The 26,327-nt window shown below is 41.2% G+C and overlaps 1 protein-coding gene across 1 annotated transcript in view; it reads right to left on the bottom strand.

Annotated features, from left to right (window-relative positions):
* Nucleotides 1-6,655: 6,655 nt before the first annotated feature.
* The window catches only part of fam135b (family with sequence similarity 135 member B), a 46,301-nt gene continuing 26,629 nt past the window's right edge, over nt 6,656-26,327 (bottom strand). Inside the window, exons 6-20 of the mRNA XM_067611529.1 lie at nt 26,138-26,311; nt 24,539-24,665; nt 20,648-20,807; nt 20,209-20,258; nt 19,059-19,214; nt 17,956-18,029; nt 17,707-17,861; nt 15,624-17,628; nt 13,740-13,906; nt 13,344-13,435; nt 13,122-13,219; nt 12,036-12,187; nt 11,719-11,829; nt 11,036-11,149; nt 6,656-8,765 (exon numbers count right to left, since the gene is read on the bottom strand). Coding sequence (XP_067467630.1) covers nt 8,560-8,765; nt 11,036-11,149; nt 11,719-11,829; nt 12,036-12,187; nt 13,122-13,219; nt 13,344-13,435; nt 13,740-13,906; nt 15,624-17,628; nt 17,707-17,861; nt 17,956-18,029; nt 19,059-19,214; nt 20,209-20,258; nt 20,648-20,807; nt 24,539-24,665; nt 26,138-26,311 — 3,841 coding nt within the window. The 3' untranslated portion in view covers nt 6,656-8,559. The remainder of the gene's footprint in view (nt 8,766-11,035; nt 11,150-11,718; nt 11,830-12,035; nt 12,188-13,121; nt 13,220-13,343; nt 13,436-13,739; nt 13,907-15,623; nt 17,629-17,706; nt 17,862-17,955; nt 18,030-19,058; nt 19,215-20,208; nt 20,259-20,647; nt 20,808-24,538; nt 24,666-26,137; nt 26,312-26,327) is intronic.

A 26,327-nucleotide genomic window follows, 5' to 3' on the forward strand; every position in this document is an offset into this window, starting at 1 on the left:
TTAGTATTATAACAAAGGTTCAGGAACAAGACCACGCCCCTCTCTCTCTCACTAAATTCAGTCACCTGTGCCTAACTAATTCAATTATACGTGCATACCTATATAAGCATGTCTAACCCCTTTCTCTCCCGTTTGTCTCAGTTATCACGCGACCTACGACATGCTTGCATCGCAAACGCTTACCTCCTGCCCGTGCTCCGTGATCCACGTTCCTCGGCAACATACCACCCACGACTAGATCCAGCAGTATCAACTTGATATCTCTTTCACCACATCCACATGGAACCCTTCTCCTCCAGACGCCGCGTTTCTGATCAGCTGGGATCTAGACTCTCCACACACATCCACGCAATGTCCACTCGGACGCGGCTCTTTTCCAAGCGATTATCATCTTCAACCGAATGTTTGCTCACCTCCGGCGAGCTCTCAAGGAGACAGTCGTCCCACTCCTACGAAACGATGATAAAGACAAACTTTCCAACTCTATGCAGACTTTACTTCCATCAACTCTCTCGCTGGCAGCTCAAATCCTCCCACTCTTCCGGGTTCATTGTCTGCCGCCGGGTCAATGCATGCCGCACACCGATGACGTCACGATGCCGCCTACTACAACAGAGCCCAGACTTCTTCAGCACCGGCTGAAGGCCAGGCTGAACTCCAGGTATGAATCCCGTTTCGCCGAACCGACAACAAAGCCAGGTTCTTCCTGCTCCTCTCTCCCTCCACCTCCACCACCGCTCTGGACGGCCGCTCACTTCCGGGTTCCCCGACCAGCGCCACCCATACGCCGCACATCGATGACGTCACGACGCAGCCAATTGCTTCAGCCCTTTCGCAGGGCCAGGTCGTATCTTCCCCTGTGCCTGCTCCCTCCCTGTCTGATCTGTCTCTTGTTTTTCGTCTTTTCTCTCATCCCCATGTCCGCAGGCTGCACAATCAACCTCCGCACATTCATCCCCTCATCCTTTCCTCTTCCCTTCCTTCAGCTGCAGTTACCTCAGCGCTTTCGGCTCCACCCCTGCAGCTCTTTTCTTCTCTTTCTTCCCAAAGCCACTACTGGTCCTGCTGTTACCTCAGCCACAGCCACAGTCGCACCAAGCCACGGTGCTCCCTCTACTGGACCCACTCCATTTCCTCCTGTTCTATCCCTGCCCCCTGCCATCCGCTTTCCCACCCTTGGTTCAATCACGTTTTCCACCCAGTCCTCGAACCTCCTCCATCCCACCCCTCAACCCTCCTTTATGCCACCACCATGCATGGTTTGCAATCACGCTGATATCTCATACACTCATAAACATCACATGCCCAAAACCATACTCCGACTGACCATCCCAATCACCAGTTTGCCTGTTTTCTTATTCTTGGTCCATCTGCGGTTTCCAACTAGTCCTCGTCGCTCCTGCATCCCTCCACTTGACCCTTCTTCACACCACTCATCCTACCCCCTCATCCTCTGACGCCCCCAAGTGCTTTCCGAGATAACCGTACTACCCAATCCCACGACATCCTGCCGTACCCCCCCCACTCTCTATGAACCATACCACATCATCTTCGCAGCCCTTCTTTGGGGGCATGAGTGGTCTTCCAGTCACCCTCGTTCATACAGCCTACTACATCGTCGTTGACCATAATAAACTAGAAATTTAAATCCTTGGCACTGTCCTCAGGGGCACCATACCTAGCCTTGTTTCACGCACACTTCAGCATGTTATCTGTAAGTCCGAACCACATCTTATGCCAAACGTTTGCCTCTCACTTTAGACTTCCTGGCCCACTACCAAACTCTCCGCACAGGCAACCTGTCTCCCCACATCGACAAAGTCAGTCCACATTCCTAACCGTACTCTGGCCAATTCTTACACAGTGGAGCCGCTTCAACCGCTTCCAAATAAGAAATCCCAGACCACCTCTTAAAATCAAATACATAAGAGAGCCCGTTCTCACTTAGTCCAATGAAGATAACTTTGGGGGATGATGAAGCAGAAAGCTCATCGAGACATGTCCCCCACCCTGAGTCTCGACCCCCAGGTTCCTAAACGCTCCAGCCTCTTTGTGATTCCATTTGGTCCCTGGTCATCCCCATGCCATCGACCCCCTTCATCCCTCTCCTCGACCCCATCATCCCACCGTACACAACCCGGACCAACCTTCAGCTCCCATACATCCCTCGGTAGTCGACCCCCTTCATCCCTCTCCTCAACCCCCACCCAGCCCACCATACATTATCCTCATCCAATCCTGAACCCTCTCGACAATCCAAATAAATCTACTTTTTATACCGTTCAAATGGCGTGGTCTTTGTTAGTGAAATCAGTAAGAACAGCATTAATATCAATAATACTGATCATTTACCAATGACATTATTAGGAGAATGACAATTTAATTTTGTGTTTTTAATTTTCTTTCTTATTTCTTTCTGATATTATGAATATTTCCAATTGTCCACAAATCCCTCGAAAATGCCAAAAAACATAAATGAATTGATCCAAAGCCTGATATATCTTATTCCTCTGTGGAGCAGAGTGAGCCACACTGTGGCACTGGGTGATATGTTCCTTCGCTACAATGAACACGGACACTATCCTGCTGCCATAGGTACTTACTAAAGCACTAAATGTGTATTAGTCCTCGGCTGAAAATAGTCCTCATCAAATGCACTATGTCATATGTGTGGATGTCAAAGTATTAAGAAACACATTATTGATTTTGGTCTTTTTATGTGATTTTTAACAATGCAAAAATATAGAATATCGCCAGCCTTATCCTTAGAATGTTATTTCAGAAGTTCTGACAAAAAAACTTGGAATAACTTGAATATTTTAACCAAACATTTTGTGTCTCCCATACATTCTACAACAAAAACTATGATTCTATATGATGCCATACTATTTTAGGATTTGCCTTCAGGATTCCTGGTGTCAAACACATGATAATTCTATGTCACAACCTGGGATTTATTTTTGTAGTTTGTGGCCATTAATCCTGTTGTTTAAGATAATATTTCACCTGCTTCTCAATGCTGCAACACTGGCAGATGCAGCTTTTCAACTGAATCCAAAAGGCAACACACACAAAAAAAAATCCCTAAATCCCTTTGGTTTATCTAAACCAAATAATTTGGGGAAAATCAAGTGACTGCACCAGCGTTGTCCATTTTATTTAAAGACAGCATGTGCTCACAACTAAATATGATAGGACAATGTTGAACCAGAAAGTAGCTCAGTAAAATCGAATGTATATTTGAACCATGGTGGGAGTGGAGAGTCATAAGCTAGCTCAAAAGGATTTTTGGAAAACCACAAAGCATGTACTGTATGTTGGTTATGTCTGCCACTAGGTCAAACACCTCATGTGACACATAACATTTAATGGGTTTTGAGGTCGAGTGAGTTCATCTGGAGGCATCTCAAATGCCTCCAGATGAACATGGTTGTAAATGGCCTATGACATTAATCAATAGCCTCTGTGGCTGTATACTCTAAATGTAAAACATGAAGGAATTTCTTTGATCCATCCGTCCATCAATTTTCTATACAGCTATGGATACAGCTCTATAGCGTCACAGGGGAGATGTGGCCATCTCAGCTGACATTGGGCAAGAGGCGGGGTACACCCTGGACAGGCTGCAAGTCGATTATAGGGTTGACATATAAAGACAGACACACCCACATTCACACCTGCAGGCAGTTTAGAGTCGCCAATTATCCTAACCTGCATGTTATTGGTCTGTGGGAGGAAGCCGGTGCACCTGGAGGGAACCAACGCAGGCACGGGGAGAATATACTAACTCCACAGAGAAAGGCCCCAGCCAGCCGGTGGGTTCAAACCCAAAACCTTCTTGCTGTGAGGAGCCAGTGCTAACCGCACCACTGTTTCCATTTCTTTGATAACTTGATATAATCAAAAATTACACGTTAACTTTCAGTTTGATGAATTTAGTATGTTGATATTATACTCCAAAGAATGTTCAATTTCACAACTCTCTTTAGTTTACTTGACCAAGTCAAATTTTGAAATTTCATTGACTGAGACAAATGAATGTTGATGTTGGCTACAATAGACACTGGGTGTGAAACTGGGGTTAAACTAGATTTTTTGATATTAAAAAGCAATGTCTGGTTTCCACTAATCCAGTCTTAGTCTCACAGATCATGTTGCTTTCCCCAACAGACTCAATTATAAAGCTGTATCTAATACTGCATCTCCAGATGTCAGTAAGTAAACCTGAGGATTGAAATGTCATAAGTGACACTAAGAAATTAAACACAGAATTAAAACACAAACAGCAAAGAAAATTGTGCAAAAGAAACATTTTTATTGTAACATCATATCTGTTATAATAATACTATGCTATATATATATTTGTATTTATATTTTTACATTGAACACAAGCTACTAAGGAATACATACAGTACAGTCAGCAACATAGAAAAATATTAGAGTAGTATTGGCACAGATGAAGTAGTATTTACTGTACTTTACATGTTATACATTCAGCAAAATAACTGCAGAATGAAATAAATACATGTTCCTCACAGTGAAGTCAAACATTTTTTTTACATTCATTTAAACACATGAAGGATGTTCCAGCAAAGAGCAGACAATGATTACACATCTCCTTTCATACACGTGACAGAAAGCTGCCATGGGGCCTTTGAAACATATTCACATGACACACCTTCCTCCACTCTCTCCACACACACACACACACACACACACACACACACACACACACACACACACACACACACACACACACACACACACTACACAGGAACAGGACTCTTAGTAAAGGGCAATCAAATACAAAAAGGTTCAAGTCAGCTAGTTTTGAAGGTTGACAGCACTTGCAAGGATCTATTGGATTTATGGATCACCTTTGAGTTCACTCTCAATTATGACAGCAGCATAAATGTACACTTAACACTCTCAGAGACATATTTAGTCAAAAAAAAAAAGCTCTGCGTGAATGGAGTTGAGCACAATGTAAATACATTTCTCTCAGATCTCATACCGCACTTTCATGTGAAACCTTTTACAAGACACCCATGTTATGAAACAATTTCAAACCTGTATTTGCCCTTGAAGGGGCCATGCTCAATACCACAAACACTTTTCCCCCACATTGATTCTCACTGACCCCTTTGGGTAAACACACATGGCCTTAAACACACATGGGGAGGAAAAGCAAACAAGCTAAAACCTCATCCATATACAGTATGTGTTTGTGTGTGTGTGCGTTGGGGGGCAGGTTGGGAAATGATGCATGATGCATGGCAGCCCCTACAGATTGCTTACGCAGCTTTGCTTAGTGGCTTTTTGAGAACGATCTCTGCGTCCTGAAGGAGCCCATTTGATTAGAGTCAATCACGGTGACACTGTGCTTACCACGCAGCGCCACGGCAACAGCTTCCACACAGAAAAGAGCACTTTGCGCTGCCATCGTTTGCACTCTGAGACAGCACACTTGAAGACGATACAATGCTTGAATGGCCAAGACAGACAGCCAAGGTCAGTTTACAATGAGTGCAGGACATGACCTTCAGATCTAAAGAAGCTGTGCATGTATAAACAACAACAAAAATACAGGAAAAAATTGATTTTGTAAAGCTAGTGGAGGTTGATTCAAGGTTGTCAATAAAGTGCACTTGCCATCAAACCAGTGCAAAGGTTGAATATAGCTCTCTGTATGTACATAACTACATATACAGCAGATGCACAACCACCGCTGCATATGAGACATCTATGATAACAGTTCTCTAAATGTCAAAATGTAAACATCATTTGATGGACAGCACAGTGGCAAGGAAACAGCCCTTGCCAGTATGCCGGAAAATGACAACTCTTGTGTCATGTTTGAATGTGACAGCAAAGTTTGTGGAGAAGAATAAAAATCATTTATACAATATAGATCTGAATTAGCTGATGAGATGTTCATAATATGGCATCGTGACATGTTGAAGAACGTGACACAGCGTCTGCTACGACGGTGATTCCCTGCTATCATCATGCATCATATTGTAGTTGGTTTATAGAAAGTGTATGAGGGAGAATCTTGGCAGTGAGTTGGTATTAAGCAAAATCATCCATTTTCCAAAAGCAACAATGACACCCTGATTCACCCTGAAGGTGTTAACGCCATTTAAAAAAAATAATGAGCTCCATAGTGGCTTATGAAGTCTATCCTTGTGTAGAGGATTTTAATCTACAATTTAAAACAGCTCATTAAGAACATGATGGTCATTAGACCATAGGATTGCACTGTATAGTGGATAATGCGTTTTCTTTTTCTCATTATATATAGAGTATATTTGAAGTTGATTATATCAGTAAGCCTGCTTTCTGCCTGCCTGTCTATCACATGATTTAAGGAGTAAACTGGCAATAAGTCACATGAATTGTGTTATAGTGGTAGTTATAATGCTAAAGATTTTCTTTAGTATTGTTAGTTATTTTATCAAAATAATTGACCATTTGCTAAACCCCTCCCCAGAATAGCGATTGTCCAATCATAGCTTAGGAAATGTAACTGTAACCTGTCAAGCTTTTGATTTCTCCATATGAAATGGTGTGCATGGGGCTGTAGTAAGTATGATCCTCTGCATTCAAAGAGTTGGGGAAGTGGTGCCTTTTTTTTAGTCTTTCAGGAACACAAGAGCAAATGTGTAAGGAATAGTAATCATTGTGTTTATCAGCTGCAAAAATTAGCATTTCTGGCTAACTAGCAAACTACCTACAGGGGTAACTGAACATTACTTCCAAGGCCAAGGAGCACATCATTAACTAACTACATTCATTTGTGGGGTTAAATGTTACATTAAAACAAGCCCTGTTCACAACCAGCACATCCGATGTGTAGTAGCCGGTGTTGGCCCTGGAGATTAGGGTAACGTTAGCACCTCTGTCCTGCTCTGTATTGGATTTGGGAAAGTTCACACTTCAGCAGCACCAGCCAGCATTACCCAAGATGGCATTACATTTGCCAAACACTTCAGTTACACATCAGTCTGCATACTAAAAGCCCTAGCTTTCTTTTCTAACATTAAGAGTAAAAACATACTGCTTGAAAACAAGTAAGCAGACAAACAGGATTAAGTTAGACTGAAATAACAGTCTTACATTTTTTCTTATCAAACGTATAATAGGACTAGTGCAATACATGAACAATGCTGTTTCTTTATTTCCATGTCTTCTATGGATCATCATCCAGTATGGATGCTGACATGCAGCTTTAACCTCAGTCTTTTAGCACTATATCATGTATATAGGCATCAAGTCTATATTTAAGACATCTTTTAGAGGATTTTCATTTTGAAACAAGTCAGAAATATTAAAAAGTCTGCCAGAGACAGCATTTTAACCAACTCATGAAGCTAATGTTAGCTTAATTAGTTGGCTAGCTAAAGCTGATCATGACTGATCATATCTGCTAGTTGAAATTTCAGGCAGAAAACTATACAGTTGCTGGCTAGAAATGGGAAGCCTCCTTTTGGCTACCTCCGTCAGAAATCAAGAACCTTTGTTTCAAAAATTACTACAAATTTCGACGGCAAATCTGCCACCGTTATCATTGTAATTTGCATATGTGCCATGCAAGGCTGGAAAGCTTGACAGGAGTAGGAACAGTAACTAAGGGGGGGGGTTGGCTAATGGTTACTTAATTGAATTTAGTCAATCAACTTTTCAATGAATCAGTGCAAACAATAATCTAAAAAATGGCTATACAACCAGTAGAGCCATTTGGTATCAAAGATACTGTAATGCTAATTTATACTGTAGCCCAGCTCAGTCAGTTTGAACTGATGTAGAGGGACACACAATATGTAAGTAGATATGCAGTGTACTGAATTATAGGCTACATGGGGTAACACTTCAACCTGCATTGTATACTTTATAAACACTGATTTTCATTTGATGGATTTGATGATAGCAACACAAAAAAGATCACATTTAGATGGACTAGTTACAATATAGATACAGAAGCAGATAAAAAATAAATAATTTAAACAATATATTCATTTTTGTATAAAGGAACATCTATGTTTTGTCCAACAAAATACTTATTGTACAATCAAGGGGATAAATGCTGCGCATCTATTGCCTCAGTCCTAAGAATAGTTCAAGACTATCATCAGTGTGAACCTTAAAGAAGAATTCATTCAACCAGTGATACTGAAGGCTCTAAACCAACTATAAAGGTAAAGTAGTTAAATGCTTTAGACCACAATTAGCATCTGTTAGTGTTCTGGCTGAAAGGTTATTCATAAGGCCAACAAAACATCTGCAATATATCCAGTGATACATGTCAGATGTTTTGTTTTGCATACACGCCAAACTCAGACCTCTGAGTTAGCAATTTAAACAGTCACAATACACTTATCTTTTGATAACAGCTGCTAACAATCCTAACAAATTGGATATACAGGCCTTGCCTCTTGAATACAAGGGTTTATATACATTACATATACTGTACATATTGATGGTAAGGACCTTATCTTCCAAATCAGCTCCACCAGCCACCAACAGGGTGTATCGAGTTGGTCTGCAGCACCAGCGCCTTTATTTGAAGTAGTTGAGCCCTGCCACTAAGAAGAACTTCTCTAGGAAAAGCTCAGAGTCCAAAACAGCAATGTGGGCAGCCCGGCCGATCAGGGTGTTAGCTGTGTTGGGCAGAGCATGGAACACGTTCTGGCGGATTAGCCGGCACTCTTTAGCTTCCACAAGTGGCTGCAGGAGGTTGTTGATCATCTCGGTGTATACAGGGCCTTTAGTACAAAAATAAGAGGTTATGGTGATTGCTACTGCGCCCATGACTAGACATACTTCATAAGAGCATTGTGCCATGGTTATCTCAACAGCTTATAGTCCATTATATTTATTTCACATTGCTGACGACACAAACTGTCCCTTGTGGTGTGTTTGAACTCAAAACATAATGGAATGAAACCAGCTGCATAATACAAGTATGTGATGAGCATATAGTCACATGTCCCTGGTTATAGTTCTTTATATTCACACGTTATCCATATTTAGAAGAAAGATCCTTTGCTGATCAATGTCTGATCATTATGACCTGATGGTAGCGCTAGATGGAATTCATTACAATTTATCCTGAGAGGGACATACAGATGGGTGACAAATTAAAGGAAAAACCGTTACAGGCCTGAATGTTTGACCCCTACATTGCAGGGATCTGGTGGGTCTGTTATGCTGTGGGGGACATTTTGCTGGCATGGTTTGGGTCCACTTGTCCCCTTAGAGGGAAGGGTCACTACAAATCAATACAAAGTTGTTCTGAGTCATCACCTTTGTCCTATGATGAAACATTTCTATCCTGATGGGGGTGGTCTCTTCCAGGATGACAATGCCCCAATTCACAGGCCACGAGGGGTCACTGAATGGTTTGAGTATGAAAATGATGTGAATCATATTCTATGGCCTTCACAGTCACCATATCTCAACCGAACTGAACACCTACGGGAGATTTTGGACTGACGTGTTAGAAAGCGCTCTCCACCACCATCATCAAAACACCAAATGAGGGAATAACTTTTTGAAAAATGGTGTTCTTCAGCCTTGGCATTGATTCTATAAGTTTCTGGAACTCTTCTGGAGTGATGAACACTATGCCATGCCAGTAAAATGCTCCCCAAAGCATAACAGAGCCACCGGATCCCCTCACTGTGGGGGTCAAGCATTCAGGCCTGTACCGGTTTTTCCTTTAATTTGTCACCCATCTGTACATATTTGTACCAAATGCGTGGCAGTCCATCCAACAGTTGGTGACACATTTCACTAAAAACCACAAATGTCAACCTCATGCTGGGCTCACCAAAGTCATCAGTATTCATTGTCTGGGAACCATGAATGTCTGTATCAAATTTCATGGAAATTAATCTAGTAGTTGTTGAAATAGTCTGGATCAAAGTGGTGGACCGACATGCATGTTCTCATCACTTAACAGGTGAGTTGATTAACAGGACAGTCTCCCAAGAATGCCCGGTTGAACTAAAAGGATAACATCATTTGTATGGGTTTAGATGTTGAGTTTTAGTGTCTTATGATGAACTTTGCCAAGAACAAAATTATGGTGGAGACACTGAACCTTAGATTTAAAACAAAACAGTTAAGAAAATTGTCAAAGCATGAGGAAATGTGTTATTAGTGATGACAACATGATAAACTGGATCAGTATCTGTGCAGCGAATTGAGTATGGACCAGACGTGATCGATCCACATTGAATATAATAATCAAACTGAATCGCCATTTCATTTTATTTCATTCCATTTCATTTCATTTCATTCCTTCACTCAGCCTGATGTTGTGTTCATGACTGCCATTTTCTTGTTGGGAGAGGGGTTATTTTGTAAAAACCATCAGTGGCAAATGACACATCCATCCTGCCAACATAATTTTCATTTGACACAGAAGCTGCAGCAGTGATGCTGGAAGCAGTTACCCTAATGTTTTTCAGTCTGATCAATGCAATATTTTGATTGAAGAGTTGTTATTCTTTTTTCAAAAGTTACATAGTCTAACCCCTGGGACACACTGGATGCGTGAGCAGCGTGTGTGCGTTGCGGAACATCTTGCTTTTCATTTCGGCGCCTATGTTAACAGGTTAGAGTGGCCACACTGCCCACATGAGACGTGCGTGTCATGCGAAAACGAGAAAGATAGGGCTGCCAGTGGCATCCAGTGTGGACGCTGCAAGCGTGAGAGACGCAGCAGTTCAGCGACACACGCGCTGCTCACGCATCCAGTGTGTCCCAGGCGTCACTTTAAATGACCCCAATCAGTTAAACACAGTGATGTTTACAGACTTTAAATTGACAAAAGCAAAAAAGAGCACCAGTATGGGTATCTGGATCGATACTCAGCATACTCATTGGTATCAGTAGAGAAAAGAAAAGGTAGAATTGGTCCATCCCTGACTGTTTTTTTAAATATTGTAAGATATTGTCAATATTTTTAAAATTCATGTTAAAAATACAAACAAGAGTCCAAGATAGCAATAATAAATGCACGTCTAACCTGTGGTTCTGTCTTTGAGAGCAGTTTTGCACATCTCTATTCTGGCAGAGTGGAAAGGAACATAACGGTCCTGTGGAGACGCCACCAACACCACGTTCTTGAAGAACTGGAGCCCTAAAAGGACACAAAACAAATGAGTAAATGACTGCAGATTGTCTGTGTGTGTGTCGGCGTGTGTGTGTGTGTATGTGTGTGTGTGAGAGAGAGAGAGGTAGTGAGAGAGGAAGACAGGAAAGCAGTGAATTGGTTGTAAAACTGAGTACAATCACAAAGTACAGTGACAGGCTTGATACGATAAAACTGTGATTTTCTCTAGTCTCCTGTCAGTGTGCTTTTAAGAGAGTGCACTGGTGGGTTTCCAATGACAGGGTTTGGATCATTTTGTCAGCCTGCCACAGCTCTGGAGGGGGGAAAAAAGAGTTTTCAGGCTTATCTTTTTCAAGCCTGTGTGACAAACGACTGCTTTGTTCCACTCACACAGTGGGGAGGCCTCTCACAGGCCTCTCACAGCTCGCTGTTAGGGGTTTGAGTGTTAGTGAGCTGACGTACAGAAATTTGACAAAAAAGACAAGATGACAACATTCTCATGAATATTTGAATAGACTGCCTTCAAGTAATAGTCTGTAAAGTGAGGCAGTCAATATACTATCTATATTTAAAATTTAGTCACTTTCATACTGTACCTGGTTTCTGACTCAGGAGATAGAGGAATGTTTTCCGTGGATCAACATGATCTCTGAAGGTGAGCTGTAGCAAGGATCCTGATTTCTTCAGCTTCTGCATTAACCACAGACCTGAGCGAACACACACACATACACAATCAGACACCCTGCTTTTTGAAAAGCCAGCATAGAAGCTGCGTAGTATGGATGATATTCTTAGATAAAAGACTAGATGCTGCAGCAGAAAACATCGAAATGCAGTGCTGAGAAATATAGCACATTGTAAATACAGCACATCTTCAGTGTATGTTTTTCCCAGAGCTGAGCAGTGGCCCCACCTGTGCTGACCAATGTGCTGTTGTTATACAGTGTTCCCAAGTGTGGGCCTGACAGCGAGAGGAAAGTGTGCAGTTTGGGCAAATAGCAGCGGAAGCGAGGCCTTGTCAGCACCGAGCGGATGATGATGTTCCCCAGAGAGTGTCCGATGAAGCTGTTGGCCGAAGACAAATAACTTTCAGAGAGATAAACTTGCAACTTGTGTGGGTGGTTGGAAAAACAGTGCCTCCAACGCTGCTGACCTGCGACACTGTCAGCAGCGTTGGAGGAATTTGTACAGACAGGAGCTATTTGTAGATTCATGCAACTGCACTGGTAATTACAGAAAATTAATTAACTTGTTAAATGTTCAAATGTTCTCAAAGGCAATGACAATTTAATGATACTAACACATAGGACATACTATAAGAAATAATAACTTTCCCAGCAGTGAAAAACACTAGATTCATGAAGCTATGTCTGTCACTTAGTTTAATTACTGTACTGTTATGCTCAACCCAAGATCCCTCATCGCCATGTTTGCTCCTTCTCATCTGTCTCCTACAAAACTAAATATAGAGGTAATGTGGAATGAACCAGATGCTGTTGTGGCAGTCCATTGCTTTTGTCTTTGATACTTTCTCTCCAGAGAATACCCCACAATAAAGAAAGTTAATAAACTTGAGTAGAAACTCTTACAAAAAATAAATTGGCACATTGAGGGCAATTAAGTGGGAAGATGAATAGCTTAATTTGATTGGAACTAAGCAGCCCAGTGCTGCATAAAAGTGTACAGTCTATCAAGTGAAAGTCAGAAACTTATTGGCACTGTAAGATAAGAGCTTTTCATCCATTTTGTGTCCTTATCCATTTTGAGTTTGTACAGTCTATATATTATCATGAATAGTGATTCTCAGATGTTAAGACATGCAATCTGAGCCCAAGAATCAATTTACAGTCTCTGCTGCCATCTACTGACCGAAGCAAATGCTGCTTAAGTTGATGATTGCCCCTCTTCTGACTTGCCTCAACTAATCAATCAAAATCAGTCAAAGAGGAGAGTTGTCAGTAATGTGTATGTTGTGCAGTATCAAAGTTGAACAACTGACCTTATCCTGCCTATGGTGAGATTGTACAGCTGGATATGCTGAATGATCTCATCCAGCAACCTGTCTGTCATGGTGTCAAAATCTGCAAATGTGTCAATCTGCAGAGAAACAGCAAAGAAAAGAACAGCTGTCAGTATTCTACAAACTGCCTTAAAGCACTTTTGCAAAATGTCACTGTACATGTTATCAATTTGCTGCAATCGCTGTCATCTAGAGATGTACCTGGTTTCTTTCAGACATGAGGAAGTCAAGCCTCGATCCTGGAAGTCCTAACTCAATAAAAGTCTTCACCAGCCGAAGGTCTGCGCTGTTTCCTGGAAGTAAAAAGGAAATTATAAATCCAGTTTCTGCCTCAGCTCTTATGAAGAGTGCCCATTAATCATTTAAGAGACTCCTGGAATGTGTTAAGAAATTAGTATTCGCAGACTACATAGTGCAATGTGACATTTTAAGTTTGTAGGACATACTCTCAGAGACTACATTACAAGTACAACGCTAAATGGACACCAAAAAAAAGGTTGCACAGTATGCTACAGATTTGTCACCTTAATAGCTATTACGTTCTTTCAGCGGAATAGGATTGTACAAACCAAGACATTCAGCTGTATGCAGACTCACCATCAAGCCCGTGGACGCACACCACAAGGTGTATGCCGTCATCAAACTCCTCATCGTCCTCCTCGGGGGGGAAGTAGGGCAGATCTGATGCCAGGAGAGGAAGGTCGCTGTACAAGCTGGCCTGAAAGCTCAACTCTTTGAACAGCTCCTCTTTGGCTTTGAAGAAACTGGAGAAAATGGGAATGACATTCAGAAAAGAACAAGAGGGATTATATTTTGTGTGATAGCAATAAATTGAAAAATAAGTTCCAGCAATGTGCATAGACAAGCAAATAATGTACAACCTTAGTTACACATACACAAGTAAAATGCTGATCTAAGATTTCATTTTACAAAAAAACTGCCACTACCAGTGCATCTCTTAAAGTTGCATCAATTTTCTCCCTTTGGTCCAAACTGTAATGGAAAACCTGCCTTACATTTACATATTTGATTAATTTCAGTTCACACTGCCCACTTCCAAGGAACCAAGGCTTATAAACAAAAGTCTCACAGACTCACAAGTAAGTCCTCTAAGTTTTATTACCCTGTCATCCCGCCAGGTTACAGATTTTAGCCGTGGAGGAGTCAAAACAAATCCGATTCCAGTACTGTACTTTAAGCTAATCTTAACGGATTTGTCTTCACCCTTTGATGTGATTTAATACACTCAGGAGGCATTTCACCTCATCTTGACTTTCCTTGCTTCAAATGCCCTCACTTATGTTTGTTATGCTAGGCTTTCCAAGCATGAGTAACTGCCAGCTACTGCACCAGATGTCAACAGCCGTCTCCACATACCCATAAAACCTTGTGTTTTGGCCTTATTTCCTATAGTTGGTGTGGATTATAATCTCACTCCAGCAAAGTTTTCCTTGGAAGAGGGCCTGCATTTTCAGAAACATTATTTCACCCAAGTTAGAAAGACATCAGTCTTCTCACCTGCCTGAACATAAATAACTAACACATTTAAACATATATGAATGCATAAAGTCCAATTGAAAGACCATTTTCACTGGACTTTTTTCAGTCAAAGATCTCGAAGAGATGATATATTTTTTAAATTGCTAAAAGGAAAAAAAAAACCTTGTAGATATGCTCCCTTAGCTTCCTCTGAATATCAAGTAGATATCTTTCAACATAGTCTTTTTAGTACCCAAGTCTCTCTTTTTGTTACTATAGTTCCACCGCAGCTCAACAGGGAAACACTGTCCAAGGAAACACAAAGAGGGAATTTGATGCTAAAAAGACTGTAAATGTGGCAGATATCCACTTGATATGACTAACTCAAGACTGCTGAAGCCTCATATAAGTTTCAGATAAACTTTTTGCACACACTGGACACACTGTGGATTTTGGCCCCTATCACTTACATTGAAAGTGCATTTGAAGGCGGTCTTATAATAGCCAGTATGAACAGGAAGAATGATTACAGCGAGGAAAACCTTTTTCAGTGTTCAGAATTGAAAAAATTGTGCAACTATCCTTTAAGACAACAGCAGACTGTTTTCTTAACTGTGGTATGAAAAAGCTAGAAGGCTGATGTGTGTCGCTCTGGCTTCTTTTGTGTTGTGTGACCAGCTGCTGTCTGTTAATCAGTGTCACCAACAACAGAACGGTGATGCTATTTCTTAATGCAATAATGTTTAAATTTAAACGATTTGATTGGCTATATGCAAATATCTATCTTTGCAGACAGAGAACCAATGGCATTGCAGGTACCATGTCTGGTACATGCAAAAACAAAAGGGAGAAATTTAAAGAGAGTACACCAAGTGTCATTTAGAAAGCAGATCTGTATGGTGTAGCAGGAAAAACATGCTATGTGATTTCAGTTTGAGTTTAAAGCACATTTACAGCAAATTTTGATTATTGACACTAAGTTTAACAAAAACATAAGCTCACTTCAGCATTCTTTCATTGGCTTCGTCATCCATGCTCAGGGGATTGAGTGAAGATGAGGAGATGATACCAAAAGAGCCCAGGGGCTGATGGGTAATAGGTGAGGTAGCCTGGCGAGCGGACATTCCACTGATGGACGGAGAGTCTCTCAGAGCAGAAGAAAACGGCAGACAGGTCGGGGCACAGGATACTGACATGTTCACCACCTCTACCATCTTCTTATTCATAAAGGCCAGGCCCGAGTTGGGGATCTTAGAGGGCTTTGTCTGGCTGTCTAACGGCTCTTTCTCACTGGTTGATATCCCATTGAGGTCAACAGATGATGCAACATCATTGGCTGTCAGCCCTATGAGGTCACTCGGCCTCTGTGTGGTGGTGGTACTGTTGGGGCGGTCATTGGAGTGTCCTGAAGCATCGGGCTCTAGAGGACTTTGGGAAGGATCCAAACCCTCCTGGTCCTCAACGCCAAGCTGTTCAGTCTGATGGAATCTTTCATCTCCACTATTAACACTCTCCAGATCTGCTGCACATTTATGCACACATGGTTTGTTTCCACAGCTGCAGGACGCTGCTTCCGATTCAACAAGATGCACATCCTCCACTGAGGCGCTTACCCCACTGATGTGTGTTTGATGGTTGATATTCTCCCTCTGGCTGCTAATAACAGTGCCTTCCTTCACATGAGGGCCCTCTACAGACTCTTGTAAAAGCAACACTTCAGACACTCCACCTAACACTGACTTCATTCCGTATGTCTCTGACAGATACTGTGGAGAGTTTGACTTTTCAGAGCTGATATTTTCCTTATGACTATTGCCAAGATTTGTCATTGAACTCATGTCTAATAGGGATGATTCAGATTGCTCTGAATCTAAGTTGCTCTTCAAAGAAGAGCAGTTGACTCTACATGAATTCTGGTGTTGCATTAAGCTCTTAGTATCCAATTCCTGGTTGAGCAGCACATGGTCCTCCTCAGTGTCCTCTGGGCTACTTATCTGTGGTGCAGAGACTGACTTGGTCAGTTTGCTGAGCTGCCTCTGCTGCTGGTCCTCCTCGTAGGGCAGCGAGCTGATAGAGGTTAGTGAGGCCTGTATGCCTCCACTTGGAAGGCTACCATTGCTCTCCATCTGCAGGCCTTCCAGAGAGCTGCGGTGGACTGGGTGCCGACGCACTATTTGCTGTGGGATCTCCCGTTCGCTGGAGAAGTCTAGAAGAGGTCGGCCTCGCAGTGCGGCCTCCGCAGGCCATGCCACCGAGCTGGGCTCACTCTCGATACCTGAGTCAGAAATAACTGAGGACGAGCGCTTCATGATCTTGGAGCCAACCAGGCCTCCTCGGTGAGTAATCTCTTTTCTGAGATCACCAGGAAAGGAAGGTATAACTGGATGGGCATAGGCAGGGGGTAGGCTGATGACAGGGACATCCTCACTCTCATCATCCATGGAGTGATTTAATGGCATGGCGATATCAGACTCTTCTTCGTTGTTCTCATTCTCTCTGGCATTGCTGTCGTTTGTGGCATCACAAAGTTGGATGGTATCTTCTGTTACGCGATGAGCAGGAGATTCATTACTACTGTTATTAGAGTCAGTGAGGGGGTTGTGGTTTGAGGAGAGAGCTAGGACTGCTTCTTCTCTATAAGGGTCAACATCAGAAGGTTTAACTGCAATATACCTCAGACCTGAACTACAGCTCTTCTCAACTGGGGCTTGTTTTTCCTTTGGTTCCTCCAAACCTTCTGCGTCTACTAGAGAGGGTTCAGTGCTTTCCTCAGTTGGAATGAGGTTCTGGGTACCACTGATGTTGGGTCTGGTCTTACTCTGCTCTGCTATGAGTGATACATATGTGGGCAAGTCCATGCAGTCATCACTGTCCAAGGGATCCTGGGGTATTGCTGGTGATCTGGCTCCCCGGCTGCTTTCAAGAATCCTGTTGGCAGGAGTGATGGCAGGATCTGGGCTGGTCTGCTCATCAGCGGTTGCAAGGATTGGCACATGTGATATCCACTCTGGAAAGACAAGGACATTACAGTCTGAAACATAACAAATGATATTTTAAATATTTTTAGGATCCACATTTTCTATACCTGTTTGAGGAGACTCCACATATCTGTCCTCAAAGATGATTGGCAGACTGTTCCAGTCTCCATCAATGTCCAGGCACTCAACAGGTAAAGGAGGCATCTTGGTCAGGTAGTCTGAGCTCCGGACTTCTGCAGCTATCTGGCTGTGTCTGTTGATTCTAATATAAAATATAATAATTACAATATCATGAATAATGCATGTCTTTTCATTCATTGAATTAATTCTTCTTTTTCTGATAGTTTGATACTTACAGTTCCTCTTGAAAAGTCAGAGATATCTCTTTGGGGTGCTCAGTGAAGAAGTATGCTTCTGAAAACCTCCTGACCTGGTGTTTCCAGAAACAAAACAATTTTCACCTTGGTTGAGCCTCAATATGATCTTTAATGACAGTACAACACAAGATGATGAAAGCAGTCAGTCTCAAACAATCCAAATGTGCACAAAGAAGAGAGATTTGAATCTCTTCTTCGAATGTGACACAAGCTTGACCCAAAGCTTTGTGCTTCTCCAGTTCCAATTAGAAATGCATCATCCTCGAAACCCAGCCACCATGACAGGCAAATCACCAGAAACACAATTTCTGGTGTATTTTCACCCCACAATAATTACAGAATAAGTGTTAATTGAAATCCGAACTCCGCTGGTGGGTGGAGGCATGACAGTATCCCCCCGAGGTAATCTAATACGAAAGCAAACATGTTCATTATTTTCAGACAACTGAGAAAAAACTGTCACATAAGAGAGCCTGGAGAGCTACTCCACTGTGAAGCACATAGAGAATGGTTTCATATTCATATTAAACAGCCCAGTGATTAGATAGAAATTGCATTGGAAATTATATTAGCCTGCTCAGCTGGGTTTAAGCTGCTGAGGTCCTGAATGGCGTCTTATCATTTCACTACTTCTCTGTGTAGTTTGGTCAATTTAAGTCATAATTCTTACTTACAATTCATATGATACCTTTCTCCTAGAACAGCATGATGGGGTGAGCTCCTCTCTTATCACAACTTGTTAAAATGTATTTGTACATTTTCTGTTCTGCCCAGAGAGATCATTTCAGTGTGGCAAGAGAGAACCCTTACCTTTTGGGGCAATTTGGCACATCATGCCTTAAGGACAGAGCTAAAAGAATTTCATGTCAGTGGTTATGAAACTATTTGGATTGTTCTGTAGTATTTCTGTATTTCGGCGTGGGTGCTGAGGATGAAAATATCTAAATTTAAAAATATCTCCACAATTGGTCGTCATTGCACTCTGATATGGACACTATCGGCACTGTAGTTCAGAGAACAAACAGTAAATGATAACATTTGAGCATTGTATAAGCACGCCTCTGATGGAGTGTGACTCTCACCCTGAGCGTGTGGTGCTCCTGGGCCAGATAGGAGAGGATGTGGGGGTTGAGCACAGCCGCCTCCAGGAAGCGGCTCCACAGAGCAGCCAGCTGGGTGCAGAGCTGGCTCACGTCCCTGCTGATCTGCTCTGCTACCTTCTCATGGCCTTCCTGCAGCTGATGGACAGAGATGGGTCAGAGAAAAACATATCTCTATGTTATCAACTGAATACATTAACTATCAAAGACTTCCCAAAATACACCATTTACATTATTCTTTTTTTAGGATCCTTGGTTTTATTGCTGACATATTTACAGTCGACAGTGTTGAGTCTGGAATCTGACTTGCATGACTGACAGTTGTAGGAAACTCATGTTAAACTTGTAAATCAATCAACCCATGTTGTTCCCTGTAACGCATGGGCCACCACATCAGTTCACACATACATTTCACAATATTTTTAGAGACTTGCTTTAACACTTGAAAGCCATCTTTATCAACTGTTGCTATTTTCAGAATTGAATGCATCGATGTTCCACTTCATGACTTTACCAAAAATGTTTTAAGACGTTTTAAGAAAGCAAATATTACAATCATATTCATCCCCTTGAACATTAGCCTTGTCTAAGCCAAAATCAAATGCCTCATAGTAAAAGATAAAAACTAAATACAAGCTATTTGCAGTCAGTATTATCTATATGAAGTATGTTTTGTACCATTCATTAATATAGGTTGCTGTGAGATGGATAGCAAATGATTAAACATCCTGTTTATTCTGAGTAAACTAAGAAATAATCAGTACAACAGAAAACACTAACAGATGTGCTGTAAGTTATTGTAGTCTTTCTATTATGTAAAAGGTGACAAAAGTGACAGGGCTTCTTTCAATTAATTCAAATTGTTGTGTTGGTTCTCAAGCCACAGAAATTCCTCTGAACATAGAATTCACTGTTTAGAGCCGCACACCAACTTGGCAATTTTGCATTATTTAATATACAATATGTACAGTATAGTGTGTAAGTTGGATGTTTTAGTTAAGTTTAGAATGAATAAACAATTTCATCACTAAAATGGCAAATGCAACAGAGAATCAAAAAGAATGTGGCTATTCTTTAACTAACATTAAAAGCTGTAATGAGTGGATAAATGTACACTTTGGAATACACATACCTGTAACTCTATTGTGATCTGATTAAGAGTTTCTTCTACAGGCAGCACTTCTGTGGAAGGGAAAATTATTTGCAGAGCTTAGTGCAAAGGCTTACACTGTGTACCAAGCGAGAAGACAGGATTACTGCACATTTCTGGAAGTCAAAAATGTATGGTGTTGAAAATCTTTTTATTACTAATTAGGACCAAACCTGAATAAAAACAAAAATCATTAAAATGAGTCTCTTTGGGGCAAAACACTTAAAGTATAAAAGAGTGAATGAGAAAAACAACATAATGAAATAATTTGCTGAGGGGCATAACGTCTAATTGTGCACTATTAACCATATTCTGTATTAATCTACATGGACATGCACTGTACAAAGAGGATTGTAAGATTATACATAATTTTCCACTAATGCGATTTTGAGTTTCAGCACAGAGCTTTGCATATGCTCACCTGAGTCCAGTGGAGTCTGCTGGAGCTGTGGGATTTCCTTCATCAGAGCAGTATAGTAGGTGTGCAGGCCTCTGTGTGCAACCAACAGGAGGCGACAGAGCCTTCGATGCCACGTATGAGCTCTCTGCAGGCAGTTTTCACTGGGCACATAAAAGCTTCCCTGCGGAGAAAAAGCCACAGAGGAAATGTCAGCTACTATGTAGGTCAGTAGTCACCTCTCACAAAATGGCCTGCCTTAATAATGGACATGTACACATACTTGAACTTTATAGCCTCCACAGCAACAGTTGTATAGGCTTGTCATTGCCCTTGTGTTAAAAGCGGCTTGTTTCTGCATTGGCAAGGTAATGATAATTACTTGGGAGATCAAATAAGACGTTAGCAACAAATGGCTCCTAAACACAGCTTGCTGTGCGCTGTAAAAGCAGATCAATAAGTGTACTTGGCGCAGGAGGATGTAAAGCATCCCTGTTATGACCTTTAAAAGTTCACAAGGATAGGAACTTGACTCAAAGTCCAAAGCATCACCATTTGTGATGCTTTGAATTTGGGACTTGACGAGTAAGGGGTATAACAAAGTGATGCTTAAGAAAATGATTAAGAAACTGAAAATCTGTTGAGATAAAATCATACACTGACACATTTTCAGATAATAACTGAGGTGCAAAGCTAAAGGCTGAAAGCAGTTTGACTGTGATGCATATGATGCAGAAGAAAATAAAGTAGCTCAAGTACAGTATCCTCTGCTTTTGAGTCTATTACCTAAATACTGTATATGATCTGCAGTACAGGCCATATTTCCAGTAGATGGCTCTCTAACAATACAGTAAAATATTGACTGTATTACACGACCGCAATCTACACTATGTGTTGAGTGTAACACAAGTGTCTGTCTAAACAGCTACAAATCACCACAGACGTGGTGTGTGTCTCATTTATCTTCTTGAGGAGCTAATGGCCTTCTGCTTAAACAACTAACATTGTAGACACCAGCAGTCATATGTGGAGCCAGGGAGCCTTGAATGTTACCAGCGGCTGCCCTCTTCCGCTGGTCCCTGACCTGAAACAGCTACCAGCAGAGTTCTTCCCATGGCTGGGATGTTTTGGCAGCGCCAGTGGGGCTCAGAGCTTTGACAGGCATGTAATGCCTGAGTATCTGGGGATGTACTATAATTTGCCCTGAGCAAGTTCAGTCTCCGGCCCTATCATCATACCTGTGAGCGCTCTGTAATTGCAGCAGTGCAGTATACCCAAACCAGGAAGGAACATCTGTATGTTTACTTTCATAATTCTCTTTACCTTTATAGAGGCCTGCCAGGATCTGCGACTGAAGTGCAAAGAAAAATAGCTATTTTTCTGTATGAACTAGTCATTATCCTAAAACCATAGTTTCTCTCTGATGACAATGCTTGGGATGTGCCCCAGTTCTAACTCACCTGACATGAGAAATTCTGCTTTTGTTTACTGCTGTAGATGCAACTTTTACAGTTCATCATCACAGTGTGTGGTAGTGGTGTCCAAGAGTCTAATCACTGCTGCTGTCAAAGACGTTTTGTATAGGTGGACAAGATGCTGAAAGGATAGTATTTTTGACATGAGTTTTGACTTGTTATCTGCACAACCATGTATTACGTCAAAAAGACCAAAGACGTTCAGGTATCTCACTTCCAACAGCATCATTTTCCACTGAGGGAACTTTTTCCTTCCTTTTTGAGATGTAACTGCACTTCAGCTGATATCAGTGGAAATCTACAACATGTGATTTTTGTTTTTCAAGAAAAAAACAGCATAACACTTTGAGGAAACGCTGTGGTGTTAAGGGGAAAGTGCTGAAAACGTAGTGTAGCCGCAGGTAAAAAGCTCTAAATAAATAAAGGTGAGGGAGGAGGAGGCGTTCTGTGTAGATTTCACCTGCAGCTATGTAGTACGTGGCAGTTGTGAGCAGAACTCATTACTGTGATCAAACGAAACCCCCCTGCTTGGCTAAACACAGAGCTTATTAAAGTGCCCAGCTAGGGGTGGGAGTAAAAACCAGGAGGAGAGAGGGGGGGCAACTGGGGCGCTCATTAAGATTTACAGTGTAGACTGACGTCCACAGGGACCTGAGAGATCTATGTTATAAAAAGATGAAAAAAATAGAACCAACACCTTCACAGCTATACAAAGTTGGGAACAACTGGCAAACACAAGATAAAACTAAAGATAAGAGATGGCTTTGATAAAAGATAATGGTTACATCATGAGTCAGTTACTTTGTTAGGGGTGGGAAATGTCGACCTGCTACTAATGTCATTCAAAAGGCAGGAAGAGCTGCATACTATAATAATACTAAGCAGGTTTTGAATATAGTGACACTGGGAGGTGATGAAATTAAATATACTCTACAGGAGAAACTGCCTACAGCTAAAAAAAATAAAACAAATTGTAGACAGTAGTGAAACAACTCCAGCAAGACCTCTACAGTAACGGTCCTCTGAGGCTGTACTTATTGTAGGCACAGCAGTGCTTTAAGCTAAATGTTATCATGCTAACATGCATGTCTGTATCAAATTTTATTGCAGTCCATCCAATAGTTGAGACATTTAAGTTTTGAACCAAAGTATAGTTAGAGGCCTGACTGCCAATGCCATTTCCAAAATGTGTATCTGTCTTTATAAAGACATTTATCTTTGTCTTTGGAACATTTTGGAAAATGCATTTATTTACTTTTGGCCACAAGCTGGATGATACTACCATCATGTCTGTACACTAAATGTGAAGCTAGGGCCAGGAGATTTTTAGCTTAGCTTAGCTTAGCATAAGTTTGAAAGCAAGGGAAAACAACTGATTATTTAATTGGTAAAAAAAAAAAAAAACAAACTTGTAAAAACATTAATTTCTGGTTTTACAGGAAGTTATGCACTGGAAGTATTTCTTAAACAGGTGTATTTTCCAAAATGTTGAACTGTACCTTTAACTCTAGATCCACTTACTAGCTTTTTCCAGAGTTTTTCACTAGTAACAGTAACGGTATGACGTCTATGAAGATTAGTACAATTTGTATATGATCTCTGTAGTAAAGAATAGATTGGTTAAATGTTGGAGACTAAACCAGATCATGGAAATATATAATTTCACTCCCTGACACTAGATCACCATTTATAATTTGAAGAAAATTTGGTTTTAAATCAATCAATGCAAACAAGGCCAGATTATGTGTAGTAGTTACTGTACTTTTTAGCAGCCTCTTAAAATGAATGAAGTTTAGTAATAAGTAATAAAGTAATTGAGTTCTTGTAAAATAAGACATATATAATCAGGATTAATCATTATGATAACAATAATTGGATTATTAAATCTCTCACCCTGTATTTGTGCAGCTTAACTGTACTGTTAATGAGCACAGAGGCATGAGAGGGAGTCGACAAGCCTACACCATCATTTCCAGGGAGAGCTGGTATCATTTCCAGATGCTAAGCTTGGAGCCTGCATGCCTGGGCAGGTGGGTTAATCAGATATTATGAAAAGCCATAGTGCAGCCCCATAATAATCTCTGTGTTGGCCTCTAGTCTTTAAGCCTCCACAGAGCCCTGACAAATGACCGATTCTGAAGATGAGGCGCAGACAGGTCCAGGATCTATAATCCAGATCAGAACTGTCTGCTCAGCTCTTGGACTGAATCCTGTTTCTTGTGTGACATGCCAAAACAAATCACAGCTAAATCCATCGGCCTCTGTCCCTAAACTGAGATCACGTTTACGTCACCACTTGGCATTTAGCTGCTTGCTTACAAAGAAAAGGGAACAACCAGCTAAATGGGGACAATGCCTTGCTCATTTTGAGCAGTTTTCAGCTTTGTGAAACAAAATGGGGTTTGACTTTCTACTGCTGAACTGCTAAAGGTTAACATACCTCAGAGATGACAGGCTTGCAGTAGCCAGCTCCGAACACAAGGTTTTCTACAGACATGGCAGATGGGTCGCTCGCGCTCTCTGGCGAGCCCTTTCCCAGCCAGGAGCCCTTCCCTGTACGTGCAAAGCTGGAGAGAGAACAGGGAGGACACATGCAGGGACAAATCATGAGTGTGTGTCCATGCGAAGGAGGACAGATAAGCTGAGAGATGGGAGCTGCTACTGTTCTAATCAATCAAGTGCTGCAGTAATCTATGTAATGCATGGCTAAACACTGAGTTTATGATATTGACATCTGAATTCATCAGATAAGTGTTTGGGAAACTATCCACTTAAGCAGCTAACCAATACACTCTTGTGTCTGCCAAAACAAGCACAAGGAGGATAAAGCTGTGCTAGCAGTTCATTCTATCAAGTTTGTCTCCATTGATATTATGGATACAATTGCAATTAGAGTTTTCACCTTAAATCTCACCGGTGTATACAGTTCTACAATGAACAAGAAGGACCTATTCCCAATCATAACTTAGAAACTGTAACTAATCATAGCAGTAAAGCTTTGGATTTGTTCCCATGCTGAAGCAGTGTACATCAGGCTGTAGTACAGTAAGAGTTAACCTCAACATTTCAAGAGTTTGGAGGGTGGTGTCTTTTTTAGGCTTTCCAAAACCAAAAACACAAGAGCAAAAGTTAAAAACTGTTTTTGCCTGCTATTTCGTGAGCTGCAAATGTTTGCATGTTTGGCTAACTAGCTTACTGCCTAACCAAGCTTTCAAAACCAAAGAGTCTATCATTAACTAACTTATATTAGTAGCAGTTGCTGTTTTTTTTTTTTTTTTTTTGGAATTTGGGGAAGATAACACTCAAGGAATGTTACAACAGTTTGCAAAAAAGCCTAGTAATAATATAAGCAGCGAAACAGGGTTATGTTAGAACAAAAAAAGAGTCTGATCTTACAATTTCCTTATCATACTTAAGATACTAGGAGTAACTAGATCTACACTGCAATACAAGAACAATGGGCTTCATGCAAGAACTACTCTTATGAACAGATATGTTTCTAAGAAGCACATATGAGTGATTTAAGAAAATGTCTGGCATTCATCTATTTTCTCATATTTAAGAGTTTTCTCTTAGGTATGAACGGAATTTACAAGTGGTCAAGACCTGCTGTATAAGTCCTGGACAGATTTTACTTTATTCACAAACACTTGTTTGACTTGAATTGTCTTAACCTGAATGGTGTTTAAATATGACACAAACATCAACTAAAATACTAAAACAAAATTCAAGCAAAATTAATATTCTGTTCACCATAATATTATCATCATGAGAGGGTTTTTCAATATTAGCATTTTCACCCAACTCATGGAGGTAAAGTTAGCTTAATTTTCTTGCTAGCAGGTAATATCTGCCAGTGATAATTGTCATTTCAGACAGCTAGAGTGGAAAGCTTGACTGGTGTAGCAACAGTAACTTGGGTGTCAGTGCTCAGTGAATGGTCAATTAGACAATCAGATGATATCAAAAGGTCTTTGTGCTTTGTGTGATTTCAAAGTCCGTGACATGCAAATGTTTGCAAAGCCTTGCTTCGCTCTACCTGATTAGCGGCTGATGTAAGGCAACCAGTGAGGCATGTATGGAGACAGAGATGACGGACAGGTGGAAATAGTCGAACATGACAGGGACATGGTGGTGGAGGCCTCTCCGCGGGTGAAAGTGGAGGCTGAGGGTCCGGCTGCTGATCAATGGGACGGTAACTATCTCTGCCAACCTGAGGAATGGAAGAG

This window comes from Thunnus thynnus, chromosome 15 (assembly GCF_963924715.1).
Source record: "Thunnus thynnus chromosome 15, fThuThy2.1, whole genome shotgun sequence".
Lineage (NCBI taxonomy): Eukaryota > Metazoa > Chordata > Actinopteri > Scombriformes > Scombridae > Thunnus > Thunnus thynnus.